The 27996-nt window shown below is 41.7% G+C and overlaps 1 protein-coding gene across 2 annotated transcripts; it reads left to right on the forward strand.

The window, feature by feature from the left end:
- Window positions 1–27993, forward strand: G3BP1 (G3BP stress granule assembly factor 1). Of its 2 annotated transcripts, none has more exons than XM_080996206.1 (12): window positions 1–179; window positions 16443–16556; window positions 18446–18527; window positions 20460–20633; window positions 21447–21537; window positions 22877–22970; window positions 23538–23742; window positions 24917–25018; window positions 25653–25764; window positions 26149–26274; window positions 26372–26502; window positions 26939–27993. In XM_080996206.1, the coding sequence occupies exons 2-12, from the start codon at window positions 16462–16464 to the stop codon at window positions 27143–27145; spliced, it is 1419 nt and encodes a 472-aa protein (XP_080852332.1). In that variant the 5' UTR covers window positions 1–179; window positions 16443–16461; the 3' UTR covers window positions 27146–27993. The 2 variants fall into 2 exon arrangements, with proteins under 2 accessions (XP_080852332.1, XP_080852333.1); XM_080996207.1 differs by having other exon boundaries at window positions 26393–26502.
- Window positions 27994–27996: the final 3 nt, after the last annotated feature.

Genomic DNA, 27996 nt, shown 5'->3' on the forward strand with positions numbered 1-27996 from the left:
CCGGCTCCTAACTGGCTGCGGGCATGCCATAGGGTTAGGTTGCGCGCCGGGTATATTTAGCCGGTGGCTGAGCACGCTGTTGCGTGAGGTGCTTCTCGTCCCCTTCGGCCTGCCTGCCCGCCTTGTACGGAGTGAAACCGCCTCCTCCTCCTCCGCGTCCAGCTCCGCCTCGCCCGCAGGTTGGTGCGGGAGGGGCGCAGAGGGGTCACGTCCTTCACGGGGGTCGAGGGGGCTTCGTACCCCTGTGGCGTCTCCGCCGCCGCCACCGTCGCCATAGACACGCGGGGTCCCGGCGGCACTCCTCCCCCTCCTTGTCCCGCGCCGCTTTTCGCCCCGCGGCCTTCAGCCTCGGGGCGGGAGCGGGACGCCGGTGGCGGGGGGGCAGGCGGTGGGGGTGTCCGCTGAGCCGAGGGGGCGCTCGGGGCTGGCGGACGTTTGCCTGGCCGGCCTGGCGGTATATTGAGGAGGGGGGAGAAAGGGGAGGTTGGGGCATAACGGGGCTCCCTCGGCGTGGCCGGGCCTGAGCCCTCTGGGTAGCAAAAGCGAGGCGAGAAGGATCCGCCCGTGCGGGGAAGTGCGCGATCTTGAAGAAGGGGGCAGAGAGAGGAGCGGCTGGGCGGCTGTTAACGGGTCGCTGCGCTGGCCTGCGAAGGGAACTCGGTGCTGGCTTAACGACGAGGGTCTCCTTTCTGACATGCGGAGGAGGCGGCGCCCAGCCTGGCCCCGGCGCGGTCCTCTCCCTCCCTCCTCGATTGCTCGCCCCGCGCTATGAATAACTAACTAGGAAGGTTCCTGATCGTGCATGTAAAGCGGCCTACAAAAGGGAGGGGGTGGGCAGCGGGAACGGGACCCTCTTGAAGCGCCGTTGCCGCCCTCCCCGCGCTTCTCTCGCGCCTCCAGAACCTCCCACCCACCACACCAAACAAAAACCCGCGAGCTTTGTGAAAGAGCGGAAATGCATGAACGGTGCTCGTTCCACCGGTGTAGGGGGGCGGAGGAGGAGGAAAGCGACGGGAGGTGCGAGACGCCGCTCCGTTGACTTGTCCGCGGGAGTAGCTGCGTAGGAACCGGGGCATAATGGTGCTCCTTTTCAGTGGGGCAGACGCTTGTGAAAAGGGGCCGCGGAAGTGAGCTGTGCTTCATTGTGCAAGCCTAGGCAGACGGAGCTGCAAGCTTTTGTCCCTTGCCGCACGCAGCCTGCTTTTCCCTAGCGCGCAGGCAAAAAAGCAGGCTGGAATATAGAGAGCTAAGTAGCTTTGTTTTAAAGTGGCGTAGCCTTTCACTTGAGAGATGAAATCGGCAGTGTTTTAAACAACCCTGTGCTGTGGACGCCTAAAAGCCAAAAAACAAAGCCCTCCCAACAAGTTTTTGCCTGTAAAAAATAAAGTAATAAAGGCAGAAAAGTAAGGACACTTGCTCAAGGTCAGTCTTGACGTGTTCATAGAAACTAGATTGAGTATGCCTGGAGCTTCTAGTAATTTCCAGGATCTTACTAAAATCTATTAGTTTTTGTATTGTATTGAAGGCAGCCCTGTTTAGGGAAGCTTTTAATGTTTGATGTAACATAGTATTTTAATATTCTTTTGGAAGCCGCCCAGAGTGGCTGGGGAAACCCAGCCAGATGGGCGGGGTATAAATAATAAATTATTATTATTATTATTATTATGTAATAGCTTTAAAGGGAATCGTTCACGGGCATGTTTTTCTGATAATTGAAATCTGGTTGTGTCAGGTGGCTGCATCATAATCTATTGCGGAGTATTTGTAGCAAGTAGCCATGTTTCCAGTTTGTGCTATTTTTGTCTGCCTCTCCCATGGACACAGTGCTAGGTTTAGGAAATGCAGGCAGACTACTAAGCTATAGAAAAATGCCCATTTATTAAGAACTACTGTTTTGGGGGCACTTGCAGGGCTCTGGTCAGTCATTAAGTAAAAGATAATTCCGCTGCTAAGGTGTTCTGTATGGTTAAGTGGAAAAATACCATCATGTGTTCCCATAAGGTTTCACAAAGATGCCAACCATTTCAAATTTGCTAAATCCATAAATGATACTTAAATGAATTTATCAATTGCTTGGCATCAAATCTTTTTTGCACTTCTGTTTGTAGCAGCCAAAACAGCAATGGTAAAGTTTGCATTGTGCTGTCCAGACATGCTCTTCTGTGTACTTAACTGGAAGTGCTGCTTGAACTATTATATCTAAAAATAGCAGACCCTGGTGGTAGAATCCATTTTAGACTAAAATTTTCACCTGGTGTACTGAACTTTTTGTATTTGAATAAAACAATCTCAGGAGTTTTAGATTGTATATGTATAATCAATAGGGTCTTGGGTAATGAAATGTTGGATTTAACAGATTCCTTTTTTGGTTGTTCATATGCTAATAATTTAAAGGAGTTAATAATAGGTATTCCCTACAGGTCATTTTTAAAGACAAACTACATGAAACAAACTTCTGCTTTCTTTTATATGGAGAAGCCTTACATATTTCAGATATTCTACTGGCTTATTGACATTTAAGCTAAGAATACCTTAACAAAGACAAACTAAGAAAATAAGGTAGTCGGATAAATTTCCTTACGATGTACTTCTGCTCACTCACCTAGACTTAAAAGTCTAGGAATAAAACAAGCATGAAGACAAGAGAAATGCCTTGATGGGTCATTATGTGGTGGATTAATGCTCTCTAAATTTACCCACTCATAGTCCGCTGCTTGAAAGTTGCAGTAGAATTTTAGGGTTATTTTGCGGAAACTTAGGGGTGAGAAATCTGTCGTACTCCAGATATTGCTAAACCAGAACGCAAACCATTCCAGACCAAGATACTGGTTTTGACAAATAAAGATCTGAATAGTTTAGGCTCAGGTTACCTGAAGAAGCTACTTTCCCCAAACTGTATGGGCTTTCAGATCAGAGGAGGCCCTTCTGGCAGTGCCATCACTGAGTTGAGGTCAGAGGATCCATAAGGTGGCCAGGAAGGCCTTTTTGGCAATGCAGCTCCATTATAGAGCATCCTTTCCCTTGAGGTTTGGATAGGAACCACTGGAATGAACTTTTATCTGCTTCCAGGCCATCCAAGTTACGTATAACTACATTCAACTATCCCATCTCAAATCCTTGTTGCATTGTTGAATTGTACTGGAAAATTTTAACTGTGTGTTATTGGCCTATTGTTTTTAAATTGTAACTTGCCCTGAGATCTTCTATATAAAGTAAATAAAATTGTGACCCTACCCTCTACACTGCAGAACTCTTGAGCGTTGGTAATACTTAACTGGAACTGATGGGGATTGGAGTTCCATCAGCATTTGAAGGGCATAAGGTTTCCTATCTCTTCACTAAACTGACATTGGCTTTTTAAGATTGGAAAAAATGTAGGGTTGTAGTAATCAATAGCTAATCCATAGATAGCCAGGAAAAGCAGCTACAAAATTACAGTAGGTTTGAAAATTATACTCCTGTTCAAACTAGAAAACAACACATACATTTATTTATACATACATGTTCTTGATTATACATACATAAATTTATTAGTGCTTGATCTCAATATGCCGTGAATTCCAAAGTGCAGGGAGTGTCACATTAAGTGACCAAGTTCTTACAAATGTGGAATGGGCATTATGTGACACTCTGCTGACTGAAGAGGTTGGGTGGCACATGGGGATAAGGTGATCTTGTAGGTAAACTGGTCCCAAGTTGTTGAGGGCTTTATGTACCAATAGTAGCACCTTGAACTTTGCCCAGTAGCAAATTGTCAACCAGTGCAGATTTCTGAGCATAGGTGTTATATGCTGACAAGGCGTCACTCAGTAGCCATGGTGCAGCATTCTGCACTAACAGCAGCTTCTAGATCAAGCACAAGGGAAACCCAACATATAGAGTGCATTGCAGTAATCCAGTCTTGAAGTAACCAACACATGAACTACTGTGGCAAGACTTTCCTGGTCCAGGAATGGCTGTACCTGTCAAACCAGCTGCAGTTGGTAAAAGGCATTTCTAGCCACTGAGGCTACCTAAGCCTCCAGAGATAGAGCTGGATCCAGAAGCACGCAAACGGCGAACCTGCTGTTGAAGAAATAATTGTGGAATATGAGTTTGAAAAAGCTTTTACATAAAGCTGTTTAGGATTAACCACATTTTTACCTCTCCCCACACTCCAAACAGTTTGCATGTGACAGTTACTCAAATTCATAGTTCTGAATTCAGTTTCATTTCTGAAATGTTATTCTGTGTTTTAAACGTGATATCACCTACCTTCAGTGATGTTTAAGTCAAAACCACACTTAAGTACAGACTGGACAGTTTAAACACTTTTCTGGATCTTATGTACTCTATAAAATAAGTCTTGAGTTAAATCCAGAAAGTGCAAATCAGCTTAGCAGTTGCATTTCACTTCTATTTGAAAACCACTATGATTTACATTTAGGTAAAATAAGGAATTTTAAGGATTGAATGTTTTCAGCACCTTAAATGTTAACATTGCCTAAGAAAAGTTACGTTTAATGTTTAAAGTATTTCTTACCCGTTACATCAACATCTTTACAACCTTGCAAGCCCTGGGGGGGGGGGAGTGAACCTGTGGTCCTTCAGGTGTTTGTGAACTATGACTTCCATCATCCCCAGCCAGAAGGTTATTGGGGATGGTGAGAGTTGCAGTCTCTTAACAGAGTAGAGCCGCATATCTTATCACATCTGCTCAGTGTTAGAAACAGAGATGAAAGCTAGGAGCTAAATGGCGCCTTAAACCTAGGTAATAGGCGCGTGTAGGTGTGTTTTTTTTAAATATCAAGCTAAAAATGAACTTCAGCTAAAATATGTTCATTTTTCACATGGTATAGTCCTCCCCCTGCTCACCCCCCTAATATTCTTAAGAGGGTCTCCTCCAGTCTTCAGAGAGTAGCTGGAAGTGGGGAGGCAGAAAAAGCTCCACCTTTCCTTCCACTATGCAGTTTTAATCTGAAATCTTAGGCACAATACTGCGCTCAGAAACTGCTCGTGCTAATGAAATTCCCTGTCTCAAAATGTGCCTAGAACAATGGGAGTTTCGAACACTGCACCTGCTGTGGCATCAATATTGGTATGCCAGAATAATAAAACACTCATATTTGCACATGGACTTTGACAAATGGCTTTCTTTGACATGAGCCCATTTCTAGACTTAAAGGTGAGTATGGGATGAAAGCATGCTGGTAGTAGCTCGATCTTGATACCCAACAGGAAGTTCAAGATTCTCTGCACGACAGTGATGTGGGTTTGCTGGAAAGTTTTCTGATGCCTAGGGCAGAGGTTTTCAAACTTTTTGAGTCCACGGTTCCCTTAACCAACTACATTCTTTCTGCGACACCCCTGTGGGGCTCAGAAGTCCAGTTATGTCACCTCTTGCCTGCAGAGCTGGCAGCCTCACTCCCTTGGTAGAGTGTTCCCTCAGTCCTCTCCTCTCCCTTCTCCTTGGGAGTCCTCCAGACAGCTGCTGCTGCCGCTGTCCCTGGTTTCTGAACTGCCCCCCCCCCAGGTGCTTCCCAGAGGCACCATTCGCCTGCAGAGGTTATAGCTAGGGCTGTTGCAGTAAACAGCTGTGCAAGCCTTTGTGAGGCAGACACGCGAGGGCATCATAGGAACGAGGGAAGGAAAGAGGGACAGAGGCCAGTGTTGTCCATGGCACCTCTGACCATCATTCAAGGCACCCCAGGGTGCCACATCACACTGGTTGAAAACCACCGGCCTAGGGCTAGAACACTTCCCATAGAAAAATAAAGAACTGGAAAGTGCTCTACCTTACATCAGTGCTGCCCATTGTTGAGAATTACTGTGCCTGGGATAGAAGATGTAGGACAAATTCCTCTGTTAGTTTTCTAGTACTTGTGAATAAATAGGGTATGTATGTATTTTTTTATTCTGCTAATCTGTGTGAAAGATGGGAAGCAATGAGACACATTGTTGTTGGCATCCATCTGTCTTGAGAGAGAATAGAATGCACCATTTGAAAAACTCCAGTGTAGAAGTCTTGGCAGCATATATGGAAGTTCTCAGCTGTCCAGATGACAACGCCACCTCTGCCACTCCCAGCCTTGCTGATGTAGTTCAAAGGAAAGCAAAACAGTACATGTGGCACTAGCTTGGCTGCAGGAATTGCCAGAATGAGGCGAGCAAAGTGCCATCCTACTGCCTTGGGTACTCTGGATTTGTGTAGGGTTTAGTCCTTAGCCTTTCCTTCTCCTGGAGATGTCCCACAAGGTAGCGTATAAGGATTTTTCCTTAGGAGTTTACTCCTGAAGCCTTTCTAACGAATGAGTATAGCCACAAGGCAGCAGAGGTTTGAGGTCAGAGTTTAAGGTCTCCTAGATGGGCTACCTTTCCAGGTTAATAAGGCCCATCTGTCTTCTGATTTTCTTCAGACATGAAGGGAACAACTGATGCCCAGTTAGCTTTCTAATGATCTCTGCCCAGTAAACCATTGTTTATTTGACTGAGCCTTGTGCTTCTGTTCTGTCCTCCTTTCTCTTGTGTGTCGGCAGCTGACAATGTCTGGGGTTTGTTAAACCATAGTCTTCCATTATATCTGAACTGGGAAACTGGCTTAATCTGTTTTCAAACCATAATGTGATCCTGGTTTGATATCTGAGTTTGTAGTCTGAGATTAACCTACAGTTTCCTAGTTTGCATTCAATACAAAGGTAAAGGACCCCTGACAATTAAGTCCAGTCACGGACAACTCTGGGGTTGCGATGCTCATCTCGCTTTACTGGCCGAGGGAGCCAACATTTGTCTGCAGACAGTTTTTCTGGGTCATGTGGCCAGCATGACTAAGCTGCTTCTGGTGAAAGCAGAGCAGCACACAGAAACACTGTTTACCTTCCTGCTGGAGTGGTACCTATTTATCTACTTGCACTTTGATGTGCTTTTGAACTGCTAGGTTGGCAGGAGCTGAGACCAAGTAACAGGAGCTCACCCCGTTGCAGGGATTTGAACTGCTGACCTTATGATTGGCAAGCCCAGAGGCTCAGTGGTTTACACCACAGCGCCACCTGCATCCCTTTGCATTCAATAAAAGGTAAAGGGACCCCTGACCATTAGGTCCAGTCGTGACCGACTCTGGGGTTGCGGCGCTCATCTTGCTTTACTGGCCAAGGGAGCCGGCGTACAGCTTCCGGGTCATGTGGCCAGCATGACTAAGCCGCTTCTGGTGAACCAGAGCAGCACATGGAAACGCCATTTACCTTCCCGCCGGAGCAGTACCTATTTATCTACTTGCACTTTGAGGTGCTTTCAAACTGCTAGGTTGGCAGGAGCTGGGACCGAGCAATGGGAGCTCACCCCATCGCAGGGATTCGAACCGCCAACCTTCTGATTGGCAAGTCCTAGGCTCTGTGGTTTAACCCACAGTGCCACCCGCGTCCCTTTTGCATTCAATAGGATGCTGCTATTTCAACATGTAGGAGAAGAGAGGATAAAGTTTGTGGTGTAGAATTGCTTCTCAAATATAATAAAATAGTTTGATAGGATTTTGTTTAAATTGGTCCTGATACAGTACTTTTAGTTTTATTGTGTGTACTAAGCACATATACACTTGTGGGAGGGTTTGGGTCAGTGCTACAGAAATAATAGTTGAACCAAAGTACTGTACATGAAATCATACCAGCTGAGCATATGGACATAAGCCTCCTCTTCCCATATGTTTTCTTTTCAGCGGTACATGTAAAGTTTTCTGGAGGGAAAATTTTGGTTTAACTTGTGCAAGTTATCCTTGAAATAAGGTGGCTGCTTAGTTCAAAATTGGGCTTTGGGACGATGAATTTCCCTTTGTTCAATCCTTGGGACTTGTTTGGCTTGTCCCCCTCCCCCAAAAAGACAGCACCTAGAATTCTATGTGCAAACATTTTCTTTATTACGTAAATATGTGCTGCTTTATGACTACATATTTCTGGTCATCAAGGTCTGAGCTAGCAAAAGAATCCAGTTGTATTGCTTCCTTTCTTGTTTTTATTAGGTAGCAATTGTTTAAGCTAACCCTGGCTTAAGAGAGGTTTTTACTTTGAGTGCAATACTGATATGTGCGGCTGAAGATGCTTACAGCCACTGAAAATCCAGAAATCCACTGTTCAACCATTATATAATGGCAGCTAAACTCATTCAAAAGCCTGCCAGAAGATTAGTCATACAAAGATCAGAACAGATACACTACTTAGTCTTAGCAGGTCTGAATGTGAACTTGGCTCCATACATGCAGAGCCACTGCTGCAAGTGCTCTGCTTCTAGCTGCAGGAAATCAAAGCTCAGGTAATGAAGGGGACATAAAACAGGGCTTTATTTTCTGAATGCAACTAGTCCAAGTTGGTGTACAGTGATTTGAAGGGTTCTTAACACAGAAACTAATGTTTTTTAAAAAAAGAAACTAATACTTTTAATTGGGCTCAGAAACAGTAGTATCTGATGAAATTGCTGTAACACAGGTTGAATGTGTATTAGCCAGTATTCAGTAGAAGGCACACAGTAGCATTTTGCCGAAAGGTTTGCAAGGTTTGCTCAGATAGATCTGACTCTCATGGTTGGGGTAGTCAAAGTGAGGTCTGATTTAAATGTCTGAAGTATGCCAGCTCATCATGGTTTGTTCTCAGATAACAAACCATTATGTGATACCGTGGTTTGTTGGTTTATAAACAGTGACTTGTTTGAAGTATGATTTGGCCTTATGAGCTAATCCAACTCCTTTGGTTTAACCATGGTTTTAAATTGTGGTTTGGTTAGCCACAGCAAATGCAAAGCTACAGAGGCATGAGTAGAATTCTTAGAGGGAAAGGATATGCTTTGAGTGTGCTTTAAAGGTATAGTATGTACAAAGCTGAAGATGGACCAAAGATCCGACTCAGAATAAGGCAGCTTTTTAGGTTTCTGAAATGAAAAGCTATATATATAAATTACTTAACTAATGGTCAGGACTTTCTTTAAAGAAGGAGAAACCTTCCATTTCTCCAGGAAGACATTCACTGTCTTGGCTAGAAGACCATTGTTTGCTGACACTGACCTTCACCAACTGCTGTTCAAGAGCCAAAGTACATGTGGTGGTTTTCATAATGGCAAACTGTCAGCATTCACGGGGGATATATTCAAAATTGATCCAAGCAACTCATACTTCTTTATAGACTAGCCTGGCATTGTCACATCTGTAGCTCCAACAAATTGAGCAAAAATGGAACTTCTGAGTAGATGTGTGAACTTTGTGGTACCTGTAATTGACACCACAAATATTTTCTTTGCTTTTGAATTATTTAATGTTGGGACCCTCATGCTAAAGCTTAAAAATAGCAGGAATCACAGTCAATTGATGTCTTAAAATTTATTTTCTTTACAAATAACAATATAGTTTTCTTTAAAAAAACCCAACAACATTAATCTTAGAACCCAAGAAAGCAAATTCAGTGGCCCAGTTGGCACATTACAGTAAATCATTGTTAAAAGTTAAATGTGATATAGCAAGAATGTTCAGAATACTAGTTACAAGGCATGAGCACTGGTTGACATATAATGCCAAGTCAGCTTCTCGCTTTCTCTCCAGGGTCCTGTGGGTAGAATTGGAAGAGGAGCGCCACAGTGCTGTGAACCAGCATGCTGCTTGCTTTATCCCAGTGTTTCATTTATTGTTTAAAGCAGGCATAGGCAAACTCGGCCCTCCAGATGTTTTGGGACTACAACTCCCATCATTCCTGACCACTGGTCCTGTTAGCTAGGGATGATGGAAGTTGCAGTTCCAAAACATCTGGAGGGCCGAGTTTGCCTATGCTTAGTTTAAAGTGACACGAACCAGGCCTTTCTCACATGATACAAAATTATTCAAAAGAAAACAAGCTCCTAATAATTTATGTTCTTGTATGCTGCCTCACTTCTGTGAATGCACAGTTCAAATGTTTTCTGTCAGTAGGAAGGTGCGACTCAGTATAAATGTTGGGAGGGAATTTTTGTTGTCAGTTTGGCTAGGAGCCAGATAAAAGTATTGGGTCGCTATGTTTCTTGCTTGGAGCAATATACAATAGCCATCAATGCACTCTGGAATGGTGTTTCTCATGGCATTAAATTTGTGTAAGGTAATTGTATGACATCACACACTCTAGGGATGGCAATTCTAACAGTTCTGCTACCCAACCATCAATATTAAATATAACTTTGGATTTCTAAGTCATTGAGATCAGTTTCTTAGCAACTAAGATCACACATTGAATCTAAGCCACATGCATCTTACTTAAGGTTACTCAGATGAAGGGTGTTGGTCCTACTACTGGACTTACCTGTTTTTCGTTAAAGTTTGTGGTTTATAACACTTTATTCCTTGAAGGCTTCTTGTGGACTTATTCGAGCTGGAAAAATAAAGATACATTATCAAATGAACAAAGAAAACTATACTTAATGTGAGGTAATTATTATTTTTTAGATCCCCCCCAAGTCAAATACCATTTATGCGTGTTAGATTGCCCTCTTATTTATTAATACCTCCTACCAAGGATATGGAGGAGGTTAAGCTATTGGACTTAAGAGTCCCCCCCCCCCCCCGTCCTCTGGGAGCATAGGATCCCCCAATTCTGTTTGTGCAAAGCACAATATTTTTACTCTGGAGAAAATAGACAATATTTCCAATGAGTTAAAATCAATTCTGGTGTTTGAGATGGTGTAAGCCTCAGGCACAAACACAGAGATTAGGAGTGCCATCCCTGTGCTCAGCTACATTGACTTAAAGGGGGCTAATTCTTGGGTGAGTATTCAACTGCAGCCTGATAGTCCTACATATACTTACAAGGGAGTAAGCCTCATCCAGCACAGTGGGCCTTCATTTTGAGTAAACATGCAGAGAATCGGGCAGTAAGAAATGTTTAATGTGGTTATAGCATCATTATTTGATATTAAGCAAATTAGTTTGTAAGTCTTTGAAATATAATAGGTCTTAAGTCTGCAGTAATTGCTAGACTGTGAAATGTTCTCTCAATCAGGCTCGTCATAAAAAAGGGTGACCTTCAGTTCTGAGTATCTGTTGGAGCCAGGTTAGTGAGTTACAGAGCACGTAAATATTGAATTTCTGTACATCAGCCAGTGTCCTTCATTTAGCCCAAGGTGCAACAGTGGTAAAAGGGAGGCAGAACTGAAAGTTTGTTCCAACTTCCAAACGTAGGTCCAAATCAAGAGATCTCCAGAATTATTCATATTGGCTGGGGTTGCTCATAGTGTCTGTCTTAATATTGGGAGATTGGAAAAGCAGAATCAATGAGAATAGCTGAATATGGGAAGTCATATCTCTTGCTTTGTAGATAAGTATATGTTACACAAATGATAGACAAATTGTAGTTGGTTTAATGCAAGAGATGATGACCAGTTGTGCCATGTAAGCACCTTAGTGTAAAGTGGTACTTGTGCTGCCAAAAACAGCATGGGCACTTAACCTCTGTGTGTGCCGGAGATAATTGTGTGGTTAGGAAAGGTAGCTGTAGTAGGACAGGTGGTAGCGTTGGGCAATATGTTGATATATCCAAAACCAGTTTGAAGTCCGTTTGAGATCAGTTTCATAATTTTTGACCTGGCATATCGCGAATCATGATGTGTGTTAGGGCTGAACAATGTATGGCTTTCAGCATTGTGAAATATCACCAGCCTTATTGTAATATACCCGATATATCACAATGTCTGAAATAAGGCTCTATGTAGAGGTGCACGAGGTAATGTCCTGACAACTGCTACTATTTAGGAGTCTAAAATTGATACATTTTTACTTACCTGTAACATTGTTACAACTTATTTTATAGTACAGTACAAAGCGACAGGAATCATGAGAGAAGCGGTGATTGGCTTCACGGTTTTTCCCACATCACATTTTTTTTTTACAAAGCGCACACATCGTGATTCACAATATATCACTATGTTGAATATTATGAAACTGTTACCATAATGTAGACTTTAAACCGATTTTTTTACTATGTATTGATACATTGCCTAGCATTAATGTGTGTGTGTGCGCGCGTGTGTGCGTGTGCACTATGCAAAAATCAAATGCAAAATCCATGAAGCCAGCCAATGATTACACAGCTCCATCCTTATTTCAGGCATCATGATATTTCAGTATATTGTGATGTTTAGCTGGTGATATATCACAATGTGGAAAACCAGATATCGCCCAGCCCTATTCTGGAACTTAATATGTAGGGTGAAATTTAATCGTACAAAGTGTTTATGGTAATAAGAACCCTCTATAGCTTCCAGCTGATTCATTCATTAACAGGTGACAGAAATAAAGGATTCTTGGATATTTCTCAGTTTGCAACATGACTGAAATGAAATGTAGCTGTGAAACAAGTGAATGCTTCCAGGGTTTTTTGTTGAGTTTGTAGTGTAATTTGGGTATAAAATGGCTATACTGTACAAGAAGAGTTGTAGACTTTGCTCATCTCCCTTTAAGGAGATGAGCTCAAATATAGCAGCTTTGATCACATGATTCCCCTTCCTCAGTCTATAATAGGAAGGGCTTAAATGGCTGGACCTCTTTTAGCCTGGAAAAAGGGTCTTTGTAAGGTGACTTTGGCAGACGTGCAATGGGGACTGGGGATACAAGAATAATTTGCATTAGGGTGTCAGTGGATTCACTGAGCTTGATATTTGCCACTGTTTTGTGAAGCAACGTACAGTAATATACTTTTTTCTTACTCTGCTTTTATTTGTGGCTCTTTATAGTTGGGAATCATAGTAGGTACATAGGAAATTAACTTAATTGAGTCAGATGATTGGTCCATCCCATTGGCCCACTCATAGGATTCCTTCCCAAGCTGGAGATTCAGGTATTGAACCAAGAACCTACCGTATTTCATGAAAGCATGTGCTTTTCTTTAAAAGCATGCCCTTCCCTTTAAGTGTGTTTTTGTATAGGTGTAATTTCCTTGCTGCAAGAGATTATACTAGTTTTCCACAATTCTGAGTTGCTTGTGTTAATAATTCCAGACATAAAAACATTAAACAGTCACCAAACCTGGATAACTCTTCTTCAACACAAGGGAAACTTAACATACATATTGACTGTTTGATAAAGACGAGACCAGGCCATTGAAAAATCCAGAAATCCGAAAGACTTAATAATTTGATTGCACTGCAGTAGTCAGACTGCAATATTTTATCTTGAAAAATCCCCCCCCCCCGGCCCATCACCACCACAACCGGCATGCCTTGGACTGCTGTGTGAAAGTGTTGAGTAATGTATTGGAAGTAAATGACATGCTCTGCTCTATCGGTCACAGACCTTTGTTCTGCTGCTAATATGTGCACAGACTAATAATGTTCTGCAAAGCTAATTCCTTCTTGTGGTTTTATAGTGCTCTGACATGTTCATTTTTAAGTTGCATTTCAACAATATGTTACTTTTTTGGGGGGAAATATAGCAGAAAAGTCTTGATGCTGATTAAAGGTCAATTTAAAAGGCTGGGTGATAAAATTGTACACATAGTGAAGATGTGCTGAGCTTCAGATGGCTGCTCAGGTGAACTGGACATTCTTCCCATCTATAGCAGTTATGTCACGCCCACTAGTGTGAACAGAACATATAGAAGTGCAATATCCCTAATAGCATGGAAAACCAATTGCAATTCCACTTGCATCTTACATTGAAAGAAAGGTGATTATTAATTTTAGGAGCCACCTCTCTGGAAGCAGCTCTAAACAAATGTGTTTCAAGTCTGACAGATGTCAAACTTCAGTGTGCTTGGGAATGTAAATGTTGGCATATTAGTAATTTAAGCACTGGGGGTTATGGCCTGTTTTCAGATAAGTCATTAAAAATAGTGGTTGAATGATACATAACTGTTCATGCACTAAAGTTTGATGTAAATTTGAAAGCAGGTATTAACCATCTTAAACAAACATTTTTCTCATTGCCATGTTAGCCTATTGCAGATTTAAACTAAGGGGGTAGAACAAGCAGTTCAGGTTTAAAAAGTAACCCTTAGTTATCTTGAATTGATTTATTCAGAAGGTATAATTTGCTGGAGCAATTTGCATAAACATTTTTACAAATTGCAAGTACTGTACACAGACCAACTTACCTAAGCCACCTGGTGATCTTTCTTAGTGACTATGCATTAAATGACTGGGTGGTAGCCAACTAAACAGTTATGGTAGTGTAGGCAATTTTGGCTGTGCTACAAGACTCCACCCCCCCTGCTGCCACTAAATTTGTTCTGGGGTTCCCCAACCCTCAGGAGCAGATCTAGGGAGTGCATGGAGAAAGGAGATGGAGAGAAGTTCTGTTTTGTTGGTTGCACTAGCAGAACTGTTTAGTTGGATACCACCTGGTGTGTCTTAATTTTTTTTTTAGAAAACCTAGTTCTTTATTGCCCTCCAAAGATTTGTCTTTCTGTCTTTCTTTCTTTCTTTCTTTCTTTCTTTCTTTCTTTCTTTCTTATGGTTAACTTCACTATACATCAAAACTCTTTCATAGTGTAAACATAAAACTAACTGCTGGCTTTTCTCAAATGTGCTGATGCTTGATGTAGCCAGACCTTTGTAGAGCACTTATACTCCTTGTGATAACTCAGTGTGGTAGATGATTGTTTCCATTTTAAAAACTCAGACTTGTAGTTTTCTAAGACCACCAATATGTTTATATTTCTTGGAACATGGAAGGGGGATCCAAATTTAAGGCCTTGTCTACTAGGCCACTCTGACTCTTCCTACAACATCTGTGTGTGATATTATCTATTTATTTGATGTATTTATATCCACTCTTTCCCCCAAGTTTATGATATATTGCTTAGCTGGTAGCTGAGATAAAGGTTCAATCTTCATTTTATTTTAGACAGTCCCCCCCCCCACTTTTAGACTGTATCACTTTTAGATTTGTATCCAAATAGGATCACAGGGTTTTTCCTAATACAGCCATAAGACAATAAAACATCAACTTTAATTGTTTTACTGGTATTTAATTGTTTTACTGGTGTATGGGATGTTAGGGGAGGGGGTAGTACCTCTGGTGGGGGACACTGCTCCTTTGGAGTAGTTCGTCAACTTTTGGTCCCCACAATGCACTCAGCTATGCATGCAAATACAGGTTGTGGCAGATTGTGTGGATGAGACAAATAGTGTGTCCCTCTGTCAAGAAGGCGGTTTCTGCAATTGCTGTACAGGGAAGTGAGGGACAGATGGGGCTTGTCAACCTGGAAAGGTAGCCCATCTAGGAGAAGGGAAACACTGATCCCAAGCATCCCCTGCCTTGTCTTTGGGAGAAGAAAAGGCTAAGGAGCAAACCCTACGCAAATACGGAGTGGGGTCCTTAAGACTGTTGTATGGCACCTTGTATACATCCTTCCAGCAACTCCTGCAGCCAAATAACCATGATCATGAAGGTGAATGTATTATTGTCTTTCCAGTTCAGTCAACAAGAGTAACTTCTTACGGACAAAGCTCCAATGGCAGTTCAGCTTTTAAAGACCCACCCCGCTCCTGAGAAAAGAAAGCCCTGTTTCTCACTTTTGGCTGGTCAGGTTCCCTCTGTGCTGGATGAAGATAAGAACATGGTCTGCAGGAATACATTTGCCCTTGCTAGGCTTCTTATCGATGTGCAGTGGGGTGGGCTAGTGAGTGATCAAGTTTCCCTCTGCGTTCATACTACACATGGGTTCATACTACACAAGAGCATAGGATTCAAATTTATGCATTAGGATATGTGTACTGTATTGTGAAGTGGCTGTTTTTCAATGGAAAACAGTTAAATATTGACTTTAACAGATGTATTGTTATGGAGGGGAATGATCATTCCTATAAAATAATGTGTTTTCAAGTGAAGAACATTGTGTACAAAAAATAACATTCCAGCTTACTGAAAGGTGGGTGAAGGAATGATGGTGCCCAAATTTTGCTACTGCAAAAACCTTTTTGTGCACCTTACCCTACTCTGCTCTGGACTCCAATGTTTTCTTGTGGGGGGGTGTTTGTGAGGTGTGTGCGCGCACAAAGAGTTTGGCAAAATGGGTGGGTGGAGAGCCAATCAAGTAAAAATTTGGGTTCCTGGATAAGAGGTATCATGTCCCAGCTTATTGCTTAGATGACTTACTGTATGTGAACTTAAAGGTCATTGCACCTTTTCTTGAAGCCTTTCAGTTCAGCTACTGAAGTCAGACAAGGTTAATGGGAATTAGTGCAGCCATATATAGCCTGTTAAATTCTACAAGATTTACTTGCTTGCCACCAATTTTCTGCTGCTATACTTGAAATTTTGGGCACTTGTATTTTTTTATATAATCACTTCAAAAAGCTATGTTTGAATTATAGTCTTGTTTCTTTTCCTTACCATTGAAATATTTCAAGAAATTTAGCCGTGTGTGCAGTAAATTGGCAACTGTGTGAGAAATTGGTTATAGTTCATATAAGCTTTCCTTGGCAAGGATGAGTATTGGATATATTTTCACAAATGTTTTGGTCTTCAGTTTTCAGTTGACCAAAGAAATGGTGATGGAGAAGCCAAGTCCCCTGCTGGTTGGGCGGGAGTTCGTAAGACAGTATTATATTCTGCTGAACCAAGCACCAGACTTCTTGCACAGGTAAAGTCTCCTATTTGAATTAATTAAAATAATATTTCAGAATCAGGGGCCCTGTAGTACAGAAATACTGGCTCCTCTTCACAAGTTTAATTTGCCAAAAGCAAAACAAAAATTATGGGCACAATGAAATCTTTGCAGATAAACTTCTACATCTCTTCCGTTCTCTGTCCTCCCCACAGTTTAAATTTGAGCCGAGTTGTATATGCTTCAGGACCAGATTCCCTCTTCTATCACCACTGTGAAGTAATAAGTTGATATTCAGTATTAGTAATATCAGAAAAGACTCATTGAAATCAGTGGTCTTGAGCCTATTGATCTCATTGAGTCTTCTCTGAATATGATTTAGTTGGATATTGCCTATAATCTTGAGTTTTAACATTCTTCTTGTCACTCACTATTCTTGCATTGCCCTAAAATAGTAATAATAAAACTCCATACAAAAGTTGTTTCCAGGTTGGTTTCTTCCACGGAAGTTGTAGCTCCTGGAGGATCAGCAAAACCTCAGTCTCATCTTCCCCCTATAATCCAGTCTCCGGGCAAATAAAATGCAAATATAAGGAGACAAGACAGGCATAGGCAAACTCGGCCCTCCAGATGTTTTGGGACTACAACTCCCATCACCCCTAGCTAACAGGACCAGTGGTCAGGGATGATGGGAGTTGTAGTCCCAAAACATCTGGAGGGCCGAGTTTGCCTATGCCTGAGATGAGAGTTCCTTGCGATGACCACATCAGGCTACAGGCAATATGTGGACTGCATCATCTTTATTGAACAGTGAACTACACAAAAAGCAGAGCTCTTTTCTACATACAGCAGAGCTCTTATCCAAACATCAAGAGGCTTCTAATATGAAAGGACTGCTTAACAAAATAAGGGACTCAGGTGGCAAATTTAGCAATCTGTGAAAACCTGGTTTTTTATTTGATTTAATATTTGTATTCCACTTTTCCAACAACAAATGTTGAGCTCAAAGTGGCTCACATTAATCACAATAACATTTTTTAAAACTCCAAACATTGCATTCATTATAATACCAAACACAATAGCATATAAATAAAGCAAGCAACAGCAACAAATTAATCAAAACAATACAATTCAGTTAGCAAGTCATAGTAGCTCATTGTTGCCATGGTGCTTCACAGTCATATGGAACCTTACTCCAGAACAACCACCAACAGGACACAGCAAATCCACTTGTTATCAAACGCATTGTTTTGCAATACTGCAGTGGATGGAAGCGTAAGTGACTATGTGAACTATAGACACTTGCACGGCACTATATATTGAGAAAACCATGTGGGGCGGGGGGCAAGGTTGTTGAGTGGTGGTCAGCTTCAGATGTGCTTGGAGGAAAAGGATTATCTGGCCTCATTTCAATCTGGCTTTGGGCCTAAAATCAGAACCGAAAGAGCCTTGAGGCACAGGCTGATGACCTTTAGGACCTTTACCAGAGAAGAGGCATCAGAGGACTGCTACTCAACTCCTTAGCAGTTGACTGTAGTATACTGCAGGGTTTCATCTTGTCCCGCATGCTTTTTAACATCAGTATTATGGCACTGGGGAATAAGGTCACCAGTAGTGATTGGGAGCTGAGTGCCACCAGTATGTAGATTGTTACCTGCAGGGAACTTCTAGTTACCAGTGGTGGCCAGGTAATTGTGATAAAGTTGGGATTGTGTTCCTTGGAGACAGACGATTAAAAGACTTGTTTTTGACAACGAGCAGCTGCAGAAACTGGTTTGATAACTTGCTGGCTTTCCATCAGCCCACATCAAAACAAAAGATTGCTTACGCCTAAAGTCAACAATATGGCTAACATTTTAGTGCTGCAAAGGACCATGTGATGGAATTGTACATTGATGAAATGGATGTAAATTGCTCTTTCACAGGTTCTATGGAAAGAATTCTTCTTATGTCCATGGTGGCTTGGATTCGAATGGAAAACCAGCTGATGCAGTCCACGGGCAGTCTGTAAGCATTTGCAAAATTGTTTTATGATTGACTGAGGCACAGTCAAGATACAGTGTAAAGTCTGAGGAAAAATACTTAAAATTAGAAAGTAGAATTTGAGGAGGTGGGAAACTTGCATCAGATTTCTGTGCCAGCTATCTGAATTCTTAGTCCTTAGGTATTAAGTGAATGGACTTCGATTGAAGTAGATATTTGCTAGATTTCTATAGGTCATGTATTTTCAGGTAAGGTGTCAAAAGTCTTTAAGAACGGATGCTGGAATGTATATGTTGGTTAGCTTAATATGTGCCCCAGGAAAACTGGTGGAAAGTTTTGTTGCAGATAGGATAATCAAGCATATAGAAGTACAAACCTTGCTGAAGTGGGAGACAGCATGAGTTCTGCAACAGCAAGTCCTGTCTCATGAACCTATTAGAGTTCTCGGAGTGTCAACAAACTTATAGAGGTGATCCAGTTGTTATTGTGTACTTTGACTTTCAAAAAGCTTTGGACAGGGTACCTTACCAAAGACTCATGAGTAAGCTTAGCAGTCATAGAATGGGAGGTCATTGTAGATAGTTCGATGAAGATGTCGACCCAGTGTGCAGTGGCTGTGAAAAAGGCAAATTCCATTCTAGGTATAATCAGAAAAGGAATTGAAAGTAAAACTGCCAGTAGCATAATGCCATTATACAAATCTATGGTGCAACCACATTTGGAATACTGTGTCGCCTCACCTCAAAAAGAATATTGTAGGGTTGGAAAAGATTCAGAAGAGGGCAACCAAAATGATCAAGGGGATGGAGCAACTTCCCTGCGAAGAAAGGTTGAAGCAACTTCCCTGCGAAGAAAGGTTGAAGCTTTTGGGACTTCTTAGTTTAGAGAAAATGCGAGTAAGGAGTGATGCGGCATGGAGAAAGTGGATAGAGAAAAGTTTTTTCTTCTTCATAATACTAGAACTTGAGGACATTTAATGAAGCTGAATGTTGAAAGAGTCAGGGCAGATAAAAGAAAGTACTGCTTCAAGCAGTCCATAGTTAAACTATGGGACTAGCTCCTACAGAAGCTGATGATAGCCACCTACTTGGATGGCTTTAAAAGAGGGTTAGACATAAAAAAGAGGTCTGTCAATGGCTTTTAGCCATGATGGCTATGCTCCGCTTCCCACAGGCAGTATGCTTTAGAATAGTGGTTGCTGGAAGCCACAGACCGGGAGAATGTTTTTGTGCTCGGGTCCAGGTTTTCTCCTGGTTGGCCACTGTGAGAACAGGATGCTAGCGTACATGGGCCATTGGCCTGATCTAGCAGGCTCTTCTTATGTTCTTAATAATTACCGTATTTTTCACCCCATAGGACGCACCGGCCCATAGGACGCACCTAGTTTTTTGGGGGGGAAATAAAGAAAAAAATTTTTATTTCCCCCCCAGGCGCTTGTGGGGCCGGCAGCGGGGAGAAACGCTCTTCTCCCTGCCACCAGCCTTCAGACCAGGTCGGGGGACAGCAGCGGGGAGAAGCACGCGTCTCCCCGCCATCAGCCTCCAAACCACATCGGGAGACAGCGGGATGGCGGCGTTCCGCCTCCCCGCTGTCCCCTGAGCTTGTGGGGCTGGTGCTGGGGCTCTCCAGGCTTCAGCGAAAGCCTGCATTCGCCCCATAGGACGCACACAGATTTCCCCTTCATTTTTGGAGGGGAAAAAGTGCGTCCTATAGGGCGAAAAATACGGCAAGTCCCTTTTTAAATGAAGAAAGCTTTCATAAAATAGAAGACTATTTGTTGTAAGAAAGGGAAGACTTCAGTTAAGTCAGACTGCAGGTAGTCTGGGCCTGTCAAGGTTTCAGGTTTTTGTTTTTTTAAAAGTCTTTGCTTTACAGTACTAAACTCATAACACTTCTAGTTCATCTCTGCTTGAATCCTTAAAGTAGCTCATACATATTTCAATATGATTTCTGTAGGATATCCACAAGAAGGTCTTGTCACTGAATTTTAAGGATTGCCGCACGAAGATCCACCACGTGGACGCTCATGCCACTCTGAATGATGGTGTTGTTGTACAGGTCATGGGTGAGCTCTCCAATAACACACAGCCAATGCGGAGATTCATGCAGACTTTTGTCCTTGCTCCTGAGGTATGTAGCCTGTGGGAATCTTAGTCTGTGAACCAGTATGCCCAACATCAGTGTGTGACTTTATATCAGTGCAGTGGGATTGGGGATGCCAGGAAGGTTCAGTTGGCTCCCCTCTGTCATTGGCTGTAGAACTTCTTTACTTTAGAGTCATTAACAACTGTGATGCACTTGTGTTTGGATATGTGGCTCTGCCAGAATAAGCCTAGCATTTGTGCATGTGTTAAGTCCTTTTTCTGTTCTTGTTGCATACCATAGACAAAGGGATAATTATCAGCATTCATAACTGAGAAGCACTATTTGTCATAAGGCCTGGTTCCAGTAATTTATAAATAAGAAATTTCTAAATGTCTGGGTGTGACGGCTCCTAAAATTTTTGCTGGCCTTGGTAGACTCATTGTCTTAATCCTGACGTCTCACTGTTTAGTTGGCTGTGTTAGTTACTAAAAATCTCTGCTTCCATGATAATCCTTTATCATGATGCATATAAATTTAGTAAATCATAATAAATAAATTATGCATTAAAAGCTATTATGTTTTTGTTTTTAAAAACTGTTTTTTAGCATTCTTCTAATCATTGATACTTTGAATGAATGCTTTTTAGTTGAGTAGAGCGTACTTCTGAGATGGTTCAGGAAGTAATGTTTATGTAACAATTGAAGTGTCCCTCTATATTTGTAGCATAGTGCAAGTAGGTAAAGCAGGGTTAGATTGTTTCAAACATAAGCAAAGTGGGTTTGTGCTGCCAGATTAAACATGAACACTGGTACTGAATGCAGTAGGCTAAACTTCCTTTTCTCCTTGTGTTGTCTTCAGGGTTCTGTTGCGAACAAGTTTTATGTCCATAATGACATATTCCGTTACCAGGATGAAGTTTTTGGTGATTTAGATGCTGAACCTCCAGAGGGTAAGTACCAAGACTGTCAATGTGTTTTCCTCCTAAATTAGTTCTCTGTGATGAAAAAATGATAACACGATTTGCCCAGTCAAATTCAAGTTGCTTACAAATAATAAACTTAGTATTATTAATATATTTATATCCCACCTTTTCCCCAGACTGGGAGCCAACATCAGAACACGCTAAAACCTTAATAGCAGCAGTGCTAAAACTTGAGCCAGCCAAATTTTATTTACATCTGTATAAGAGTTTTTAAAGTTACCAAATGTAGGAATTTGATCTTGGTCAATAACTGAAGACCAGTCTTGAGAAGTTTCACTGCCATTTTTATGTAATTTTAATCCCATCCGTAAATTGTCACTTGCCTTATCTAAGATGGCTTCTGGTGTGAGCTGTTAAGTTGTATGGTAAAACAGAAGAAAAAATAGTGAACACGTCACTGGAGGTATGGCCTTTGCTGGTCATGGTTTAGGTTTACTACTGGGATTCACTACTCTCTTCAGCATTTCAGTCTCCTGTAATTGCCATGCCAAGACATAGAAGCAGACTTGCTGGTTAAGGGGCTAAAACCAGTTCTTAACTTTAGCAGCTGTCATTCATACCTTTTGTAACCCTGTGCTTTGTACTTGCTTGAAGTTTAGAAGCTTCAGTCAGAACCGTGCCTCTGAAATATGTGTTGAGCATTGATCAGCTGTTTGTGCAATGATGTGAACAACTAGATTATTAGCATTCTACTGTTGGTTATGTATATATTTGGTTGCATACTCTGTTTTATAATGTACCTGGCCTGGTATTAGCATTGTTGGAGGGGGGCAGGCTATAAATCTTAAATATTTAATTAAAATAATGTCAAGGTAAGGGGATATTTCAGCAAACTAAAATCAAAATTCCCCATACCTAATATGTAAAACATTGAGTATATTTGCAAGTGGCTGACCAGGAATGCAGAGTTTGTCCCTCCTATACTCCTTGCTAGCGAGCAGGAGCAACGAATCAAAATTCTTGGCCTAGTGTTAATGTCCAGATTGGGGGCTGAGGTTTGTTTCAATCCAAACCCAATCTGAAGCCAAGGTTTGTTCTTGGCTTACCAGTCATAATTTATTTGATTGAAACAAGCAACAGTCTCCAGTTTTGGCAAAACATGAAGGTAAGCATTGTGGTGTGCTAGTGATGTCCTGTTTGCTAGTGGAGAGGAGCGAGATAGAAGCAGTCTGCATGTTCATGGTCAACCATTAGCACGGCTTACTATAACATGAGAATGCAGCCACTGTGTGTACATTCTGACTGCAATGTGGAAATTTGTCGTGTACTTGATCGGTGTAAAATCTATTTTTTCCCCCCTCACCAGAATCTGAGGAGGAAGCAGAGGAACCTGAGGATAGGCAACAGACTCCTGAGGCAGTTGCTGATGATTCAGCAGCCTACTATGAGCAGTCTGTCAGGTAACTCAGACACGGTTGCAATCATAACTATGCTACTGCTTCTAACCAGTTTGCCTATAACTGCTGGCTGAAATGTAGGAAGGAGACCAGTATTCTGTAGAGTACTATTTTTTCAGACTATAAACCTAATCTCATTTCTGTTTTAATAATGGTCTCCTGCAGAATCAGTGCTGACTTTACTGCCAAAAATTTTTTTTAGGGCCTGATCTCAAAACTGTTGTTCTAACAAGTGTCCATCAATATACACAACAATGCTGCAGTCTTTTTGCATAACTAAAAGTCCACCAGCCCTTTCTTAAAATTTACTGAGGTGGGAGCATTGAAGTTCAGATTTCTAGGGGAGTGTGTGTGAGAGAGAGAGGACATGAATGAGTATAATCCATGCTGATTAAAAAGGGAACATTGCTGACTTAACAAAGCATTGTTGTATGAGGGTTCAGATTGGATGGATGCTTGTTTGTAACCCTGGTACTGAAATAGCACAATATTGGGATTCCATTTATGGTCTTGGTGCTTGAGCTCTGCAAATGCATTGTTACCATAATGAAAATATTTTTCCACCAACAGCAATGACTTGGAGGAACATTTGGAGGAACCAGTTGCAGAGCCGGAACAAGAAGTTGAACCTGAACCTGAACAGGAGCCTGAACCAGAGGCTCAGGAAGAAAAAACTGAGCCAGCGCTGGAGGAAGCAGCACCCGAAGAGACTGTAGAGAAGAGTCCTTCTCCAGTCCCTGTGGACCCTGCTCCCGTAGTGCAAGAGGACTCAAGGGTAACATGCATGATTTTAATGATGATATCCCCTTTCACATTTACTCATGTGTATTTTTAAGTTTGAAGTGAGAAAGATTACAAGAGCTGTCAAGACATTCAAGATAATTCCTGTGTACTCACATTTAGTTGAAGAAAAGGCAGTTGTCTCTTAGCAGAAAGTCAGTGGCAGGTATCTTGATAACAAGTACAGTTCAGACTGTACTGTAAGTTGCCAAGTTGTAGAGCTTCAGTCTTTACAGCATTCCCTATATCACATTGTAGCATAAGAATTGTATAAGTCCAAAAAACCTCTCTCTATTTTTGTTCCCCATAACTGCTCTAAGTAGTATCTGGAAAAATACTCTTAGTCTATTGGGTTTCTTGCTGGCAAAAAGAGCCTGACAATAGCAGCCATTCATAAATTGTGTAGGTTTAGCCATTTGTAGACCTTTAGGACAGTTTGTAAGACACACCTTAAGTTTGCATTCCAGATATTGAAAGGAACTTTAATTTCCAAGGATTAAATACTATTTATATAAAGGCTCTTTATAAATAGCCTTTCTGCTTTCTTGATTTTTTTTTGTACATTTCTAATATATTTTTGTGTGAGTTCAGTTTATAAATATTTTAAAGACATAAAAATGAATGGGCAGTCTTTTTTTCTTCTAGTAGCCACAGGCCGTGGGCTTTGTGGGGCTTTTTGTGCTCCAGCTACCCATGGATATGGAGTTTTCCTTAGCATGCCAAACAGCATGGTTGGGGGAGTGCAGTTTCCAAGGATAGAAACACATCACGGATAACCCTCACGGACATAATCACACTCCCCCAGGCCACCAAACACCCGTTCGGGCTTAGAAAAGTGCAGTTTCCTAAGGTAGAAAGGCATGCAGGGAGAGCCATCCTGTGAAAGCAGTGCTCCCCTCAGCTTGCCATGCAAGTGAGGGGCACAATTTGGTGGCATGAATTTGATTGGGGGGGGGGTGCAGTTTCAGCAGTCACAGCAAAATCTACCGAAAGCCTCTAAGTAAGGTGCAGTCTGCCCACATGCTGTCTCTGACAAAAACATTTGTGGCTGTAGAATAATTTGAAGAAAGATGTCAAAATTTGTACACGTGCAAGAAACTTTGTAATTTTGAAGAGCGCAGATACCTGATGTTACTCAGAAATAATGAAATCTTGTTTTTTCCTGTTAGACATCTTCATGGGCATCTGTAACCAGTAAGAATCTCCCACCTAGTGGAGCTGTTCCAGTTTCAGGCATACCACCTCACGTTGTCAAATTACCTGCATCACAGGTAAAAATATACCAGCCAACTAATGAACTTGAACCAGGATCAACAACTGTCAGGTTAATTGCAAATTTGATAGTATTTCAAGTAGTAGAGCGTTATTTTTACTTTTTAGGACATGATCATTTTTTGTTGATGATGCAGTCATCTCTTTCTCTGCAAAATCATCCTTTTCAGGGGAAATGTTCTTGAAATTCCTTGCTTGGCATGCGATTTCAAGTGAAAGGGCCGATAAATCTTCCTCTATTCTGGCATCTAAACTTGTGTTTTTCCCTTTCCTTGGGGTTCCCAGGTTTAGAATGGTTAGGGTATGAGGATGCTGACATAAAGCTTTGCTTGACTTAGATCAGGGGTCAGCAAACTTTTTCAGCAGTGGGGCCGGTCCACTGTCCCTCAGACCTTGTGGGGGGCTGGACTATATTTTGAAAAATAAATAAATAAATGAATTCCTATGCCCCACAAATAACCCAGAGATGCATTTTAAATAAAAGGACACATTCTACTTATATAAAAACACGCTGATTCCTGGACCGTCTGTGGGTCGGATTTAGAAGGCAATTGGGCTGAATCTGGCCCCCGGGCCTTAGTTTGCCTACCCATGACTTAGATGCATTACATTTGTGCTGGTCCATTTTTGCAGCCCCGTCCTGAATCAAAGCCTGAATCCCAGACTCCGCCGCAGAGACCTCAGCGAGACCAGAGGGTGAGAGAACAACGGACAAATATCCCACCACAAAGAGGCCCTAGACCAAGTAAGAAATCTGGTGTACTTGGTAATAACAATATAGCTACTAAAGCAGCGCTCACTGTTGGAACAGATAAAGTCAACTTTTGTGATACTCAAAGATGCTAAACTATATACAATAAGAGTGTGTCGTAAGAGTTGGAAAGAATTTGGGAATAATTTAAACCAGATGCTTTCAAAAGTCTGAAGTGCCACAACTTAATCTTAAGTGGACACTTCAGTCTGCTTACATGCTTTTGAATGGAAGCACCAAGTCACTCATTTCTTGTGTTTTATTTGAAGCTTTATTGTCTATTGACTTCTGTCATTATTCCAGTAGGCAAAGCTTATGATGGTGTTTATAGAAAGCAAAAGATGATGAATGATTTATGTCTATCTTTTTTAATTTAAGTGCGGGAAGGAGAGCCAGGTGACATGGAAACTAGGCGTATTGTGAGGTACCCAGACAGTCACCAGCTGTTTGTTGGGAATCTCCCTCATGATGTGGATAAGGCAGAACTAAAGGATTTCTTCCAACGTAAGTCTTGAATATTGCTTGCCTAGTGGTGGGGCTTCAGGGTTGTGTCTAAAAGTACATGCCTATTTCTACAGAACAGTCTAATGTGTGATCAAAGAAATTGGAAATTCTTTTGCAGGTTATGGGAATGTTGTGGAACTCCGTATCAACAGTGGAGGAAAGCTCCCTAATTTTGGATTTGTGGTGTTTGACGATCCAGAGCCCGTTCAGAAGATCCTTGCCAATAGGGTACATTAAATGATATTTAAAGTGATAAAGGTTATACTGAAGTGTACTAAAAACTGATGTTTTGAAATAAAGCAAACACAAAAAACCAAGAGAAGCCAATTAGCATGGCTTCTTCGTTTAACTTGGGGGTGGCAGCTGAAGTGGGAATAGATAGACAAAGCTGTTGGTGCTCTTGGCTAGATTACAATATTAATTTGCAGTTACAGTTAAAAATAATGGCCTACACAACAGTTCTAAACTATCCTTGCCAAATATGGGTGGGGTGGATGAAGAATTCACAACTTGAGTAAACAAAGACGCTTCATTTTGGGAGATCAGGATCTTATTTTTCTGCAATGTCTGTTCCGTGCAATAATTCACTTCAATGTATTATTGTACGTATTTAGTACTTTCTTACCTGTTTGTTGATTCCACTTTACCACTTTTTCTCTTCCAGCCGATCATGTTCAGAGGAGAAGTGCGTTTAAATGTGGAAGAGAAAAAAACGCGAGCAGCCAGGGAGGGTGATCGCCGAGACAACAGACCCCGTGGGCCTGGTGGCCCCCGTGGGGGGCTGGGAGGTGGGATCCGAGGGCCTCCACGTGGAGGAATGTCTCAGAAACCAGGATTTGGCACTGGAAGGGGCATCGGGCAACGCCAGTGATTAATGGATGACATGATGAGACAAACCCTTCTTCCTGCAGATTTGTGAATTTCAGCCTTGGGTATCTTGGAATGTGGCCCTACCCTGTTATAGACTGCTACGTTTGATACTATTTTGGCCCATTTTGTTTGTGTTTGGTTTCGTGATATTTTTTTTTCTAGTCTTTGTCCCAGATTCCAGCTTTGTGGAACAATATTTCGGGAAAAAGTGGATTTTTTTAAAAAAAGAAAAGAACTGAATCCTTGCTTGCTGCAGACATGTGGACTGGATTTTTTTTTTTTGTACCTGTTGTTTTTCCTAATGGAATGTGTGGCGCTTTTTTCCCCTCCTTACTGAAATGGGGTGCGCTTCAGTCAGTGGAATTAACCTTTTCAGCTGCATGTGTTCAGGAGCCTATAGGAAAAACTAGTACGTGACAAACGTTTCAAGGGCAGGGAAATCCGTCACCCCTTTGGGGGGGTGGGGTCACATGACCTGTTGGACCTTGGTCTGGAGATGTTGCCGCTTGAAAATTGACATTACCCTTTCTCTGTGGCGCTGTAAAAGTGGAATAAAGGGTATCAATAGAATGCTCTCTTTTGGTACATGATCACGAAAAGGAATTCTCACTACTGTTTTACCACTTACAAGGATTGTGGGATAGGTTTTAAATGTCTAGAACTTGACTCTTTAAAACACTGTTCCTGAACTTGTGATATTTTTTTTTTTTATTGAAATAGGGAAGTTTTTTTCATGTTTAGTTTGTATTTGTATTAAAACGAAAACAAAATTGTTGTGCCTTCTATTTATCTCTCATTCCAGTCTTGGCAAATTGTTAAAAAAAAATAAAAAAGTCTAGATTTGCTTTATCC

The sequence above is a fragment of the Podarcis pityusensis genome, assembly GCF_964106645.2.
Source record: "Podarcis pityusensis genome assembly, chromosome: 2".
In the NCBI taxonomy this organism is placed as follows: Eukaryota; Metazoa; Chordata; class Lepidosauria; order Squamata; family Lacertidae; genus Podarcis; species Podarcis pityusensis.

Bases quoted from the DNA above. Each gene is read 5' to 3' on its own strand.
- G3BP1 (XM_080996206.1), top strand. From the start codon at position 16,462: ATGGTGATGGAGAAGCCAAGTCCCCTGCTGGTTGGGCGGGAGTTCGTA. The intron at 26,275-26,371 runs GTAAGTCTTGAA...GTGTGATCAAAG, and splicing joins ACTAAAGGATTTCTTCCAAC to AAATTGGAAATTCTTTTGCA. The intron at 26,503-26,938 runs GTACATTAAATG...TTTCTCTTCCAG, and splicing joins AGAAGATCCTTGCCAATAGG to CCGATCATGTTCAGAGGAGA.